The sequence below is a fragment of the Rissa tridactyla genome, chromosome 22 (genome assembly GCF_028500815.1).
Source record: "Rissa tridactyla isolate bRisTri1 chromosome 22, bRisTri1.patW.cur.20221130, whole genome shotgun sequence".
Classification (NCBI taxonomy): Eukaryota; Metazoa; Chordata; class Aves; order Charadriiformes; family Laridae; genus Rissa; species Rissa tridactyla.
Window position 1 is genome coordinate 3,297,529 of NC_071487.1, and position 14,259 is coordinate 3,311,787.

The following is a 14,259-nucleotide window of genomic DNA, read 5'->3' on the forward strand; positions in this document are numbered from 1 at the left end:
AGAAAACCCCTGAGAAAAACCCAGTGGGTCGTACGGACCCCAAGCTGCTGGCTGGAAACGTGGGGGGCTCTGGGGTGGGGGGACACTGGGGCCGGTGTAGGGCAAGTGGGGGTGGCGACGTGGGGGTCCCTCTCCCCAGCTCGAGCATCCGCCAACGCTGGAGTTCCGCAGGGAAGCAGCTCAGCCATGGGCCTCCTGGAGCAGCATCCCAGGAGGCGGCCGGGGCGCTGGCGGACGCACCCCCGGGCCGGGGGGTGCCAGACCCCTTTGCTGGAGGGTGGGGGGTGCGGGGGGGGTCCCTAAGGCGGGGGGAAGGGGTCTCTCGGGGCCATGGGAGAGGGACAGACCCAGGAGCCCTTCCCAGGCCAGAGCCCTGAGTGGTCGGGGGGGAGGATGCTGCCGCTCCCCGCCATTGCACGGCAGGGGGGATTCTCGGTGAGCTGCGGCCCCAGAGGATGATTTGTGGTTTCTTTTCTTTTCTTGATCAAAAAGAAAAAACCAAACCAAAACAAAAAAAATAGATGGGGGGCGGGGGGGGGGGTGGGGGGCGGGGAAGGCTTCTCGTGTTTAGTCTTCCTTAGAGAAAGCCCAGACCCGGAAAGCCGTCGGGCCGGGAAGGGGCGGTGGCGGGGCCCCGGTGCAAACCCCCCGGCTCCGTTTTGCGGGTGAAGCCGCGGGGCGGAGGGGGGGGGGGGGGTCCCCGCTGCGGGGCGGTGCGGGACGGAGGTGGGGGGGTCCCCGCCGCGGGGCCGGGAACGGTCCGCGCCGCCGGCCGGGGGTCCCGCGCACCGGGTCCGATCCCGGGAGGGTTCCGGGGGGTCCCGGTGTGGAGGGGGGTCCCGGTGCCCCCCCCCCCCGGCACGGCGCGGGTTAAGCCACCGGTGCCGCCCGCGCCGCCGCCGCTCTCGGCCTGCCCGGATTGACACCTCCCGCGGGCGCCGGGCCCGGCCGGCCAATGGGAAGGCAGCTCGGCGCGCCCCACGTGGGGGCGGGCCGCTCCCGCGGCGCTCCCATTGGCTGGCGGCCGGGGGCGATCGCCCGCACGGGCCAGGCCCCACGTGGAGCTGGCGCTGGCGCGCGTTCATTGATCGCGCTCCGCAGCGCGGCCGCGGCGCGCGGGGCGGGGCGGGGCGGGGCGGGAGGGGCGGGGAGGGGAGGGGGGGGGCGCCGGTGCGGCCCGGTGCAGCTCGGCCCGGTACAACCCGGTACGGCCCGGTACAGCCCAGCCCGGCCCGGCCCGGCCCGCCCCACAGCAGGGGGCGCGCCCGCGGCCGGGGCCAGCAGCGCGGTGAGTCCCGTCCCGTCCGGTCCTCGTCCCGCACCGCTCCGGTTCGGTCTCCGTCCCGCGCCGGTCCCGGCCTGCTCCGGGAGTCCCGCCGGCTGCCGTCAGGTCCGCTCGGAGCCGGTCCCTCCCCGTGGCCGTACCTGCTGTGGGCGGCGGCGGGGCCATTGTCTGCGCGGCGCGGGGGGAGCGGGCCGGGGCCGTGCCCGCGGCGGCGGGGGCGGGCGGCCGGCGGGTCCCGCAGCGCCCGGGAGGAGCCCCGGGGGGACGCGGAGCGGGGCGGGCGGTGCGGGGGTCCCGGTTGCCGGAGGTCGCGGAGGAGCCGCGGGCGGTGCCGGTGCCCCGAGGCTCTGCCCCGCTCCGCTGCGGCCCCGCGGCCGGCGGTGACTCCCCGTCTCTCTCCAAGGGCCTGATCCGGAGCTGGGAAGCGACCCCAGGACGCCGTCCTGAGCCCGCATCGGGGCCCGGAGCGGCAAGAGGGATCCCGGGCCTGTCCGGTGCCAAAGATGTTCCCACAGAACCGGCCCCCGGTGAGCCCCGCAGCTTGGCTTCGTCCCCCCCGGGCCACGGGCGAGCACATGGTGCTGCACCCCCACACCCAGCTCTTCGCCCGCCTCGGTGGCGGGAGGTGTCGGCCTTGGCCTGGGAAGTTGTGCCGCCGGCGCGTAACGCGCTCAGGAGCGGTGGTGTGGCTCTTCCCCAAGTGATGCTGAGCCCCAGCGCTGCGGGGATTTGGGTTTGGCGACACGCGGGCAGCCGGATCGCGGTCAGGGCGTGACCGTGGGACGGGTGACAAGCGGGACAGCAGCTCTGCCATGTGGCCCCGCGGGCGAGAACAGACCCCCGGGCTGGGGCTGGGCGGGAGGGCCGGGGGCTGCGCGCTGGGTGCCACCCCGGGGTTGTTAATCCTCCTCTTCTGGCTCGGTGGCTGAACCGCTGCTGAAAAGCTGGAGAACTGTTGCCCTTGGTGCCTGGCTGGCGGCGTTTTCCTCTGGGCTAACTCCTTCTGCCTCCTCCTCCATGTGCCGCTCTCCCAGACGGGCCCGTAGCTTCTTCCCCGGGTGCAGGAAACCCCCTGGGGGACTCACGAGCCTCGCTGGGCCAGCAGCAGTGACCCCGGGGGTCCCCTCTTCTGCCTAGGCCCATCTCCAGCCACCCTCCGCTGCCTCCGGAGCCGCTGTCGCTGCCAGCGCCATCCCCAGCACCCCCCAGTCCCTCAAGCTGACTTATCCGGAGACATTGGACCGCATCAAGGAGGAATTCCAGTTCCTGCAGAACCAGTACCACAGGTGAGAAGCTACCAGAGCTCGTGTGCCAGCCGGGCACCGGGCATTTCGCTGGTGCTGGCACGAGGCAGGGACCCCTCGGCGCTGGGCATCGCCGTGGGCTGGCGGCAAGCGCCCGTCCCGTGCTGCTGCGGGCACTGGTCCATCTGCAGGGTGGCTGTGCCAGGCACCACCTTGGAATGATGCTGTTTGAGGGGGGAAACTCACCCTCCTCCTGCCAAAAGCCCCGGGACGAGGGTGCTGGCTTCCAGGGCTCGGCTTCTGGGCTGAGCTGGAGCCGTCACTTAGCAGAGCCGGAGTTCCCCCTGATCCCCCCTGCTGCTGGCCAGGATCACCTCCTCCCCTTCCCCACTCTGCTCGGGAGCAAGGTTTGAAATACAGCTCGGGCCATTTGGGAAGCAGATGCTAGGGAGGGGGTTAAGGCTCCGTGCAGATTCCTCCCTGACGCCTGGATCCCTCTGCTGTCCATCTCCTCTTTATCAGCCCCTTCCCACCCGCTTTCAGGTGGTTTTCTTGGCTTGCGCTGGGAGACGGGTCTGAATCTGGGAGCAAGAGGCTGAAGCACGTGGGGCTGGGGGCGGCTCGTGCTCTCTCCAGCCCGGGAGATCTTGTCTGGGGGGGGAACAGGGGGTCTCTCCCTTCTGTCTTCCTCCCTCTCTCTCTCTCTTCTCTTTATTTTTACAGCTTGAAGTTAGAATGTGAAAAGCTGGCAACAGAAAAAACAGAAATCCAGCGTCATTATGTCATGGTTAGTGAGCTCCACCTGAAAGGAGGAGGGCGGTGGGGGGTGTCTCCTCTGAACCATCAAAGGACACGCAGCCCTGGGATGCTTTGGCTTCCCCTTGCGTTCGGGTTGTGTGGCCAGGCCCCGAGATCTGTTTCCTGGGGGTGGTTATTGTCTGTCTTTCACCCAAAATGAGCCGTGGTGTTTGAGCAGGGCTTGCTGCCGCGGCTCGCGATGCCGAAGCCACTCCAGTGCGGGTTGTCCCCTTTCCCGCGAGCAGGAGCCCTGGCCGGATCATATCCCGGAGAGAGCTCCGTCTCCGGGCGAGGGGCTGAGGACTGTTTCCTCCTGGCATGGCCTGGCCTTTGTGGCCAGGCTGACCCCGCACGCCGGCACCAAACTTTGTGTTTGCTTGTTCCCCGGGCTCCCCAGCCCCTCCTGATGCTGCTTTCTCTCCCTCACAGTACTACGAGATGTCCTACGGCCTGAACATCGAGATGCACAAACAGGTGAGTCTGGGTGGGACGGGAGCGTTGCCCAGGCTCCCCTGCCCCGCGTCGCCTCCCGGGCTCTTCGAGGTCGTCCCTTTCCATGGAACACGTGGGGAGTCGCTCCCTGCCATAGCCCAGGGAAAACTGCCCTTGTGGGGCTGTGCTGCCTCCTCGCTGCTTTTGGGGGGACTCTGCCCGACTTGGCGTCGCGGCCGGGGGCCTGTCTCAGCTCCCCGCACGCGCGTGTGCTCCGGCGTGAGCTGCCGTGTCCTCGCCGGCTTCAGGGAGCGCGTTCCCCGCCGGGTCGCGATGTGCTTGTTGCAGTGGGGAGAGAGCGGCGGTGGAGCACGTGTGCTTACATGGCTGCTCACGCCAGTGGTGAGGGACCGTCGAGGAGGAGACCGGCCCCGGCAGGACAAGGGGTGCTGCGGCGCCAGGACAGGGTGACAAGCTCCGTGGCGTTACCTTTGCCACTGTCCGGGGCCAGCTGGCCCTGGGGGCAGCTCGCCTGGGGGCCAGGGATGAGGAGCATCATGAGGATGGGGCCAGGGTGTAGGTGCAGGGTGGGCTTCCCGAGGGTTCGGGGCTTCGCATCCCCCCTCGCTGCCTCCCTGTCCCTCCCTCCCTCCTTCCCTCCCGCTGCGCCGCGCTCCGGGTCACCAGCTGCTCTCAGACAGAAGGTTTCTTCTCATCTATTTTTAAAGAGGCTGCGGAGGAGCCCGGCGAGGCGAGCTGCAGCCGCGGCCTCCTTCCCTCCCGCCCCACACCCCGACGCCGCCGACAACTGTTGCGCGGGGGTCCCGACCCCCCAGGGCCCAGGGCAGGCTGGTGGCCGCTCTCGCCGCTCTGTGCCCGCCGGGTGGGTGTTTCTGCCGCCCCCGGCGTCTCCTGCTCTGCCCCGTTCCCGCCGCGCGAAGCCAGCCGAGGAGGAGGAAGAGGAGGCGTGAAGCCACCCTCGCACGGGGCGATGCTGAAGGTCCCCCCCGGCCCGGCACCCCCTCCCTGAGGGCTGCGTGCTCCTCTCATCTGGCCGCCGGTTCTCCCACCCCCGGCCGGCGCGGGCTCGCGTTTTCGGCCGGTCCCAGGTGCCGCTGGCCGGGCGCCAGCGAGCTGTCTGCGCTTTTAACGAGGGCCCGCGCGGCTGCTCCGACAGCCAGCGGCCATTGTGTGAAAAATGGGACTGCCTGCGCCGGGAGCCGTGGGTTATTGCCGCCGCGGAGAAGGCGGGGGGGATATCAGGTCGCCATCTCTCCTCCCCTTCCCCCAAATCCGGCGCTGCTCGTGGGTTCGGGTGGGGGGTCCTGCCCCGGGACCCCCCGGGCAAGCGCTCGCCCCATGGCCGCTGGCGAAGGCAGTGTTGCGGTGCGGTGCTGCCTCCGTCCCCGCTCCGTCCCCAGCGTCCCCCACGGCGTTGGCGTCGGCAGCGCTGGCAGCGGCGAGGGCCGAGGCGTGGGGTGGTTTTGCCTGGGTTTGTGCGGAGGGGAAGGGGGCTGGGGGGGGCGGCTGTGGTGCCGCAGCTCTCCAGGCAGCCGCGGGCTCGGCAGGGGAGGCTGAAGGCAGGAACGAGCAGGAGACGTTAATTTTTTATTGTTGTTTTGTTTTTTGGCATGGAAAAGGGGCCTGTAGCTTTTTATAAAACCACCTCCCCGAATCTGCCTGGCCTTGGACTTGCTCACCGCAAGCCAGAGGGGAGGTGGCGGTGCTGGTGGCTGGGGGGGCTGCAAACAGCATGATCATTTTTCATGCTGAGAGCGTTAAAGTGCCAGTAAATTGCACATTAACGAGTGCGAGTGAATTGGAGGCAGCTCTCCCCAAGGAGCTGCTGCCCATCAGTGCATTAGGGAAGAGAATCCATCACTGCCGGCCCCGGGAGACAGCTAAATCCTTCCCAGAACTGCCGGCTGCCAAATCTCCTCGCTCCCCCCTCCCAGCTTTTTCTTTCTTTTCTTTCTCTTTTTTTCCTCCTTCAGAAGGGGAAGCGAGGGCGGGTGCTGGATTGTTTCTGCTCTCTGAGGGTCTGGCAGAAAAAAAACCAAACGGGTCGGTGGCTGCTCTGGAGGGTGGCGTGGGGTGTCCCTGGGTCTGAGTCCCCACACCGGCTGCCCATCACCCTGGCACTGCGGCGCCTGTGCCAGCCGGGCTCGGGTGACGTGCCCAAGGTGCCGGTGGGGAGATTTCGGGGTCGGCTCCATCCCTGGCTGTTGGGGCCCTTCAGCCTCTGGTCTCCTCCTAGGGCTGACAAGAGGGTCGGGGTTTGACCCCTCCTCTCATCCCCATGGCGGCTCTGGAGCGCTTTCCTCCTCCCCACCGGGGTGGGCAGGGAGCTCCTCGGGGCTTGGGGCAGCGCCTTACCTGCAGCCGCCATGCCCGGGGTGTCCCCCTCCTTCCTCCGGGAGCGGAGGACCCCTGGGTTGAGGGAGAGCTGCTGATGTCTGTCTGAGGTGGGATGGGGTCCCTGGCTCCGCACAGTGAGGAGCAGCGTGGACGTCTCCGCCACTGTGTCCGCTCTCCCGACTGTCACCCACTCGGGGTGCTCGGGGCCGGGGCCTGACCCCGAGCCACCGGGGATTCTCCCTAGGGATGCATCTGTGGGGCCAGGGATGGCTTAATGTCTGTGCTTGCCCCCAGCAGGGCAGCGTGGGGGCGGCGGGGGCCCTGCCTGCCTGTGGGGTGCGATGGGGGCTCGGCGCGACTCTCCCTCCCCGCGCTGCTCCCGCTCGGCGCTGCTGATTGCCCGTGGCACTCGAGTGTTGCAGGAAAACAGCAGCTGTAAGGAGAGCACCTCTCCAGGGCTTCCTGCGGGCGGGAGAGACGCAATTAGCGGCCGTGGCGCGGGCAGGAGGCGGCGCGGAGCCTTTCGGGGCCTGACCTGCGGGCTGGGGGCTCGCTCGGGGGTGGCCCTCCATGCCATGGGGCTCCGCGTCCCTGGGAGGGAGGGGGCGGGAGCCATGCGGGGGCTCTCGGTGTGGGGTGGAGGGTGCTGGGCTCTTGGGGACAAGCGCCAGCACCCTGTGGCTGCTCGGGTGGCAACAGGGGGGAGGGGGGGGCCTCTGCCTGCCTGTGGAGCGCCCATGGCGGGGAAAGGGGTCTCCGGCGGCATCGCTGTCGCGGGGCAGCTCTGTCCCGTGCCCTGACGCTTCCTCTTCTGCCGCCAGACGGAGATCGCGAAGCGGCTCAACGTGATCTGCGCCCAGCTCATCCCGTTCCTCTCTCAGGAGGTGGGTGAGCCCTCGGGCACTGACCGGGTTGGGCTGGGGGCGGTGGTGGGTGGGTGGGTGGGGGGGGGCCTGGCTTTGCCCCATCCCCTGGAGAAACGAGCCCGGCACAGCCCCGCTCGCCGCGGGGGCATCGCCCGGTGCTGACGGGCTCCTCTCTCCCCGCAGCACCAGCAGCAGGTGGTCCAGGCCGTGGAGCGTGCGAAGCAGGTGACTATGACCGACCTGAACGCGGCGATCGGGGTACGTCAACCCTCTGCCCGGGTGCTGGGCTCCCGCCGGCGATGGTGCCTCCCGTGCTCCCGCCGTCCCCTGGGCTGGAGGCCCATCCTGCCCCGGGCAAGCGGGGGCCGGCTGCAGCCCCCTGCCCTATTCTCCTTCCCTACCCGTGGCTGAGTTGGGGGGTTAAGGGGGGGGCAGCCAGGCTGGGTTGGGGGGCTGCCGGCGGTACTCAGGGTGGGGGAGATGCTGCAGCGGCGTCAAAGCAGGGAGCGGGGCTGGTGTGTGTCGCTGTGTCCTGATGCCCTGTGGCTTGGGTGGAGGGGGGGGTTCACCACCGTCCCCACACCTTGGTTAGTCCCTCCAGACGGTGGTGGTATGGATTTGGGTAGGGCCCCCCATCCATATGGATTTGGGTAGGGTGCCCCCATCTGTCCCAGTAGCTCCTGTCGCAGGGTGGGAGGAGGCGGCGGGAGGGACCTGGTGGCCCCCGTGGCTTGGCTGGGGACTCGCTGGGATCGTATCCTGCCCCTCCTCGCCCGGGTCGCCGTTCCCTGGGCTGACCCAGGTGGGGAGGAGCAGCCCCTTCCCCTGCCCGGCGTCTGTCCTGACGCGACCCTTCAGCTCTGCTCTCTCCTCCCGCTCCTCTCCAGCACCAGCTTCAGACCCAGCACCTCTCGCACCACGCTCCCCCCATCCCGCTGACCCCCCACCCCTCTGGGATGCAGCCCACCGGCCTCGCCGGCATCGGCAGCGCCTCGGGGCTGCTGGCGCTCTCAGGGGCGCTGGGGGCCCAGGCCCAGCTCCTCGCCAAAGACGACCGAGGAGTCCATGACACCGAGCCCAGGGGTGAGCGTGGTGGGGGGACGGGAGACGGTGGGGGGAGGTTTGGTGTGACCCTTTGGCAGCAGGAAAACCTGGGAAGGGCTGGTGCTGGGCCCCGGGGCTGCCTCTGCTCCCCGTGCCCCCCTGGAGCGGGGGCCAGGGCTGGGTGGGGGGTGGCTTGTCCGTGCCTCTGGGCTCCTGACAGGGCTGTTGGAGCAGGGGGTTGCCGGCCGGGAGGGGTTTGGGTGGGGAATGTCCCTCAGTGAGCAGCACCTCCTGGCAGGGCAGTGGGGTGGGCTGGGGGGGCCATCCCCGGTGGGGTCCCGGGGCTGCGGGAGGAGCGGGCGGCTTTCCCGGGGGGCTCTTGGCGGTGGCACAGCGTGTCCCTCCTTCCCTCCTTCTCCTGCTGCTCCGCGTTGCCACGGCGACAGAGCGGGACCCCGGCCCCGTAAGTGCCTTTTCCTTCTCTTGCGCCATTTCCCTGCGGCTGCGCGGGCTCCGGCCGGGACCCTGGGAGCGGGTCCTGGGGTCCTGCTCCCCGGCCGAACCCCCACGGTTACGTGGGTGAGAGCGGGTGGGTGCTCTCCCCATGGGGACCCCTTCCCCGTGTCGCGTGGGACCCCATCCCCATGTCGCGTGGCCAAACCACACTGTTCCCTCGAGCAGCATCCCCCTCCTCGCTCCTTTGCCGGGAGCCGAAGCCCGTGCTGGCGGCACAAGGGGCTGCGCTGGGGCCCTCCGTGCCCCAGGAGCCGGCCGCAGCCCCGCAATGGTGCTGCCTGTCCTGGGAGCCGAGCACAGCGGCTGGTGGCCCCTAACGCTGTGTGCCCCCCACCCCAGAGCTCCCTGGCGCTGCCCAACGGGGAGCGGGCACGAGCCATCTCCGAGTACCTGAGCAGCAGCAAGAAGAGGAAGGTGGAGGAGAAGGACTTCGTTACGGACTACGTGAGCCCGGGGCTGGGGGGCTTGGGGCATCCCCGTCCCCTCTTGCGGGGCGACGAGCGGAGCCGCCCCGGCGCTTCCCAGCGGGGAGCGAGGGCGGCCTCAGCCCCTTTGGCTCCGACCATCCTCTGTTTCAGGGCAGCGACGCGGACAAAAGCGAAGACAACTTGGTGGTGGATGAGGTCAGTGTGGTGGCGGGGGCTGCGGTCGGCGTGCGCTGCCTGTCCCTCTGCCCGAGGAGGGGTGGGGGGGTCACAGGCTGTTATAGGCGGAGGTGGGCGGCACGGGGGGGTGGCGGTGGGACCCCCCCAGAGTCGTGGCCCTCGCCGATGGCAGCGATGAGCCCCTGGATGCAGGCTCCCGTTTGAGCCACCAGCTCGCCGTGGCCTGGGACGTCCCCGCGCTCCTGCCTGCTCTGCCGCCTGCTGATTTCATTCCCCCCCCTCCGCCGCAGGACCCCTCTTCCCCGCACAGCGTCCACTCCTACTCATCCCGGGAGAACGGCGTGGAGAAGGTCCCGCTGGGGAGGAAGGAGGCCGTACCGCTCAGCCCGACCTCCATGGCCTCCTCCAGCAGCACGTCCCCGTCTCGGAGCAAGGATGCGCCCGTGGTATGTGCATTGCCTGGGGCAGATGGGTGCTTCGCTCGCGTCCCCCCGCTGGGGCTGGGCTGGCAGAGCTGCTGGACGTGGGTCCACCTGCCTCCAAACTTACGGGGGCACAAGTGACACCGGGGGGGACGGGGGGGGACTCCTGCTCCGTGAGATCCCCCTGTGTCCCATCCCATGGACCCTACGGCGCTGGCTGGGCTGGGCTGGGCTGAGCTGGGCTGGCATGGTGGGGTGAGGAACGGGGACCAGCTCACCGGGGGGGGACCTGAGGAGACACACCTCTGCCCCCCACCGTCAGGGTGGCTGTCAGATCTCCCCGCTCTGTTCCCGCTAGGTGGAGAAGGCAGGGACGCCCAGCCTCAAGTCCAGCACCCCCACCTCCCAGGGCGACGCCACGGCCCCGGGCTCCAGCGGTGCCCAGCAGTTCCGCCCCGCAGCCGCCAAGGCCCCCGTGGACCCGCTGGGTGAGCTTGGACCCCCCCCTACCCCGGGGGCGCGGGCAGGCGGCTCCGAGCGCTGCCCCTGCCAGCCCCCGCGAGGACGGACCCTGCGCCCTGTCCCTTCACGTCACCTCTCCCCCCGCAGCCCTGGGCCTGAGGAACCCGCTGGGGGTGCAGAGCCCCTACTCGGCCGCCTTCGGCATGGCGCACCCCGCCGTCAACGGGGACATGGCCGGCACCGGCGCCTACGCCAGCCTCCACCTCATGTCCCCGCAGCTCAACGGGGCCGCAGCCGCCGTGGGAGCCGGCAGCTACGGGCGCTCGCCCCTGGTGCGTGACCCTCTTCCCGTGGGGCGGTGGGGACCGCGGGGCGCGAGCCGCTCTCACCCGTTCTCCCTCCAGGTGGGCTACGACCCGCACCCCCATATGCGCGTCCCGGGGCTGGCGGCCGGCATGCAAGTGGGGACCTCGGGGAAACCGTAAGTGGGGACGAGGTGTCCTGGGGGGATTAATCTGGGAGACGCGGGGGGCCGTGGCCAGCAGGGATGGGGGACAGTGGCCTGGCTGGGGGGCACCCGGTCCGGGGCAGCAGCCGGCTGTGGCGTGCCCGGCACCGCTCTGCTCACGGCTCCGGCTCAAACCGCGCTGGGTCCGCTGCGGTGCCAGCCGCTCTCCGTGCAGGATCCTCGGATGGGTCTCACCGCTCTGCTCCCTTCCAGCGCCTACTCCTTCCACGTCAGCGCCGACGGGCAGATGCAGCCCGTGCCTTTCCCCCCCGACGCCCTCATCGGCTCCGGCATCCCCCGCCACGCGCGGCAGCTCCACACCCTGACCCACGGCGAGGTGGTCTGCGCCGTCACCATCAGCAATTCCACGCGACACGTCTACACCGGGGGCAAGGGCTGTGTGAAGGTGTGGGACGTGGGGCAGCCGGGCACCAAGACGGCCGTGGCTCAGCTGGACTGTTTGGTAAGGAGGGGCGCGCGGCCGCGCTGGCACGGCTCGATTCCCCCTTTCCCTGCCCTCTGCCACCCACCCCGCCGTATCGAAGACAGGGTCTGGGGGTCCCCATCGGGGAGCTCAGGGGCGCAGGGGGTGTCTGAACGCGCTGCTGTGCACCGGGGAGAGTCCCCGGGTGCGTTTCTAAGAGGGGACGGTGCAGGGCTGCTGGGGAGGGATGGTGGCTCCGTGCTGCCAGCGTGCTCCTCTGCGCTGCCCCGGCTCTTCTGAGCATCCCAAGCCATTGGCGGGGTGTAAAAGCCCTTGGCACTGCTTTGTCTGGCAGTGCCCGCCCTAAGACAAGCCTCTGTTGGTGTCAACCCCCCGGGTCAGATACTTCATACGGGCCAGAATCGCGTGGGCTTGAAGCATCGCTCCGATTCAGCTCTGTCCTCGTTTCTGCTTTCGCTTGTGCGAGTCTGGCTGGAGGGAGACCTTCTGTTTCTTTTAAAAATAAATGAAATGGACTGTCAGACCGCAGCAACTCGCCACAGCCGAGCTGGAGGCGCAGGCATCACCTGAGAGTATTTTTAACTTGTGTTCTTTGAGGTTTGTTTTAAACGGGCTGCTGGAAGCGGGAGTCCCTGTGCCTGCTTTGAACAGCCCCAACCCCAGTCCTCTCCGCGGCTCGCTGGCCTTGGGGCCCGCGCCGCCTGACATATATTATTCCTGGACGGTGCTGACCTTGAAGATACAGATGCATAAACAAGGAAATGACTGAGTCATGATAATTCCAAGCCGCATCAGAAATTCAGGAGCGGGGGAAAACGGTGTTTCCCTGCTGGGAGCCGTGGGCTGTCGCAGCCTGGAGGGAGGTGCCTCCACCGCTGCCCTTCGTGTCTGGGGCAGGTGCTCGTGGGGACGCTGTGGGGTCCTCGACGCCATTCATAGCGCGATGACAACTTGGGGGGCTGCTGTAGGGGATGGCGGGGTGACGGCTCTGGGCACGAGGAGGGGTGGGCTGCACAGCCCCCCGCTGTTCCGGGAGGGTGCTGGGGGTCTTCCCCACAGCTGCTGCTCCTGCCCTGGGGACGAGCAGGCAGGCTGAGGGGGGGTGGGGGGGTGCAGAAGGGCAGGAGGGGAAAGGGGTTAAACGTGATCCTCCCTCCTGCACCCCCAGAACCGCGACAACTACATCCGCTCCTGCAAGCTGCTCCCCGACGGCCGCAGCCTGATCGTGGGGGGGGAGGCCAGCACCCTCTCCATCTGGGACCTGGCGGCCCCCACGCCCCGCATCAAGGCTGAGCTCACCTCCTCTGCCCCCGCCTGCTACGCCCTGGCCATCAGCCCCGACGCCAAAGTCTGCTTCTCCTGCTGCAGCGACGGCAACATCGTGGTGTGGGACCTGCAGAACCAGACTCTGGTCAGGTGAGCGTGGGCTGCTCCGGGTTCCTTGGGCCAGGAACCGCTCCGTCCCCTCCAGGACATCCCCATCCCTCCCTGCGCTCTGACCCTGGCCATGGGACAGTCCCCATCCTCGCAGCGGGGATCTCCCCCCTCCCCTCTCCCTGCTGGGTGCCGCCACCCCTGATGGCCGTGCCCTCGCCCTCTCCGTCCCCCTCTTTCCCAGGCAGTTTCAAGGCCACACGGATGGTGCCAGCTGCATCGACATCTCTAACGATGGCACCAAGCTGTGGACGGGGGGGTTGGACAACACGGTGCGGTGCTGGGACCTGCGGGAAGGGCGTCAGCTGCAGCAGCACGACTTCAGCTCCCAGGTCGGGGCTGGGGCCGGCCGGGCGCTCCACGGGGGGGGCCGCTGGGACCTGCCAACCGGTGCCTGACCCTGCTCTGTCGTGTCCCCCCCACCAGATCTTCTCCCTGGGCTACTGCCCCACGGGAGAGTGGCTGGCGGTGGGCATGGAGAGCAGCAACGTGGAGATTCTGCACGTCACCAAACCCGACAAGTACCAGCTGCACCTCCACGAGAGCTGCGTCCTCTCCCTCAAATTCGCCTCCTGCGGTAGGCAAGAGCTGTGTGTTCCGCTGGGGCTCTGTCGGCTTTGGAGCAGGGGGCTGCTCCCTTCAGCCCCACACGGGTCCTTTTGGTTCCCCCCCGGCCCCGTGCTCAGCCCCCCTGAACGGAGTCCCAGGGCTCGTTGTGCTGGGGGCAAGCGCAACCTCCAGTAGCCAGCCCGGTCGTGCGTGGGTGCTGGTGGTATCCCTCCGAGAAGGGGCTTCCATGGATGCACTCTCAGCTCCGTTGTCCCGGGACTGCCCTTTGTGTTCCTTAAAACGGCCCCTTGGCTACCGCGCGGCACAGCCCTCGCCTTCTCGTCCCCACCTGGGCACGCTTTGCTGCAGTAATCCGCCTGTCGGGCGTAGTTTGGTGACACCGTGCTCCTCCTTTGTCCCTTCTTGTCCCTCCTCCAGGGAAGTGGTTCGTGAGCACGGGGAAGGACAACCTGCTGAACGCCTGGCGGACGCCCTACGGAGCCAGCATCTTCCAGGTGGGGTTGTCCATCCAGGTGGGCTGTGCCTGTCGGTGAGGTTGGCCGGAGCTGGGATGGCCCAGCTCCACCCAGCTCTAGGTGTATCTCAGCCATAACGAGCCCCATAAACGAACTTCTCCCCGCAGCCTCCCCGGGCACAACTCAGGTCCCAAAGGTGGGGAGCGGGACCTTGCTCGGGGCGGGGGCCGCTTCTTGCGCTTATCCCCCCCCTCTTCTTCCTCCAGTCAAAGGAAACCTCCTCCGTTCTCAGCTGCGATGTCTCCACGGATGACCAGTTCATCGTCACTGGCTCAGGGGACAAGAAAGCCACGGTTTACGAGGTCATTTACTGAGAGCAAGGGAGAGGTGCCGACTGCGGGGAGGGCCCACGCCACGGGGACGGGTGGACGTCCACGGGGACGGATGGGTGGCCTCTACCTGCCAAAGAACAGCCCGTGGCCGGGGCGTCGGAGCCGGAGGCGAGCGGCGAGGGGTGGAGGTGGCCCTGGGACCGCGGCCAGGCGTCACGCTGGGCTGGGAGGTGGCGGCTGCTGCTCACAGCGAATTTCCTGGGGATTTTTCTCCTTGTTTTGGTCTTTATTTGTTGGTTTGTTTCTAAATCTGGACTGGGGAGTTGGGGGGGGGGGCGGCGGGAGGGGTTGGACATTGTTAGGGGTTTTTTTTTTTTTGGTTGGTTTTTTTTAAAGTGTTTTTTTTTTTTTTTATTTTACTTTTTGTTGTGTGGGGTTTTTTTTGTTGTTGTTGTTAAGGCTTTGGGCCAGGCCAGGGAGGAT

At 68.3% G+C, this 14,259-nt stretch overlaps 1 protein-coding gene across 8 annotated transcripts; it reads left to right on the forward strand.

The window, feature by feature from the left end:
• The first annotated feature begins 1,159 nt into the window (after nucleotides 1-1,159).
• LOC128900697 (transducin-like enhancer protein 1) lies at nucleotides 1,160-14,091 on the forward strand. 8 transcript variants are annotated; one of them, XR_008463354.1, is made up of 21 exons: nucleotides 1,160-1,288; nucleotides 1,689-1,812; nucleotides 2,423-2,571; nucleotides 3,253-3,316; nucleotides 3,757-3,801; nucleotides 6,939-7,001; nucleotides 7,167-7,241; nucleotides 7,871-8,072; nucleotides 8,474-8,490; nucleotides 8,883-8,987; nucleotides 9,122-9,166; nucleotides 9,439-9,594; nucleotides 9,929-10,058; nucleotides 10,180-10,364; nucleotides 10,437-10,513; nucleotides 10,754-11,003; nucleotides 12,154-12,401; nucleotides 12,608-12,751; nucleotides 12,846-12,996; nucleotides 13,407-13,483; nucleotides 13,711-13,842. XR_008463354.1 is itself a non-coding variant. In XM_054182126.1 (21 exons), the coding sequence occupies exons 2-21, from the start codon at nucleotides 1,789-1,791 to the stop codon at nucleotides 13,816-13,818; spliced, it is 2,319 nt and encodes a 772-aa protein (XP_054038101.1). In that variant the 5' UTR covers nucleotides 1,160-1,288; nucleotides 1,689-1,788; the 3' UTR covers nucleotides 13,819-14,091. The 8 variants fall into 8 exon arrangements, 7 of the variants coding, with proteins under 7 accessions (XP_054038101.1, XP_054038102.1, XP_054038104.1 ...); XM_054182126.1 differs by having other exon boundaries at nucleotides 12,604-12,751; nucleotides 13,711-14,091; XM_054182127.1 differs by having other exon boundaries at nucleotides 7,871-8,066; nucleotides 12,604-12,751; nucleotides 13,711-14,091.
• The last annotated feature ends 168 nt before the right edge of the window (nucleotides 14,092-14,259 follow it).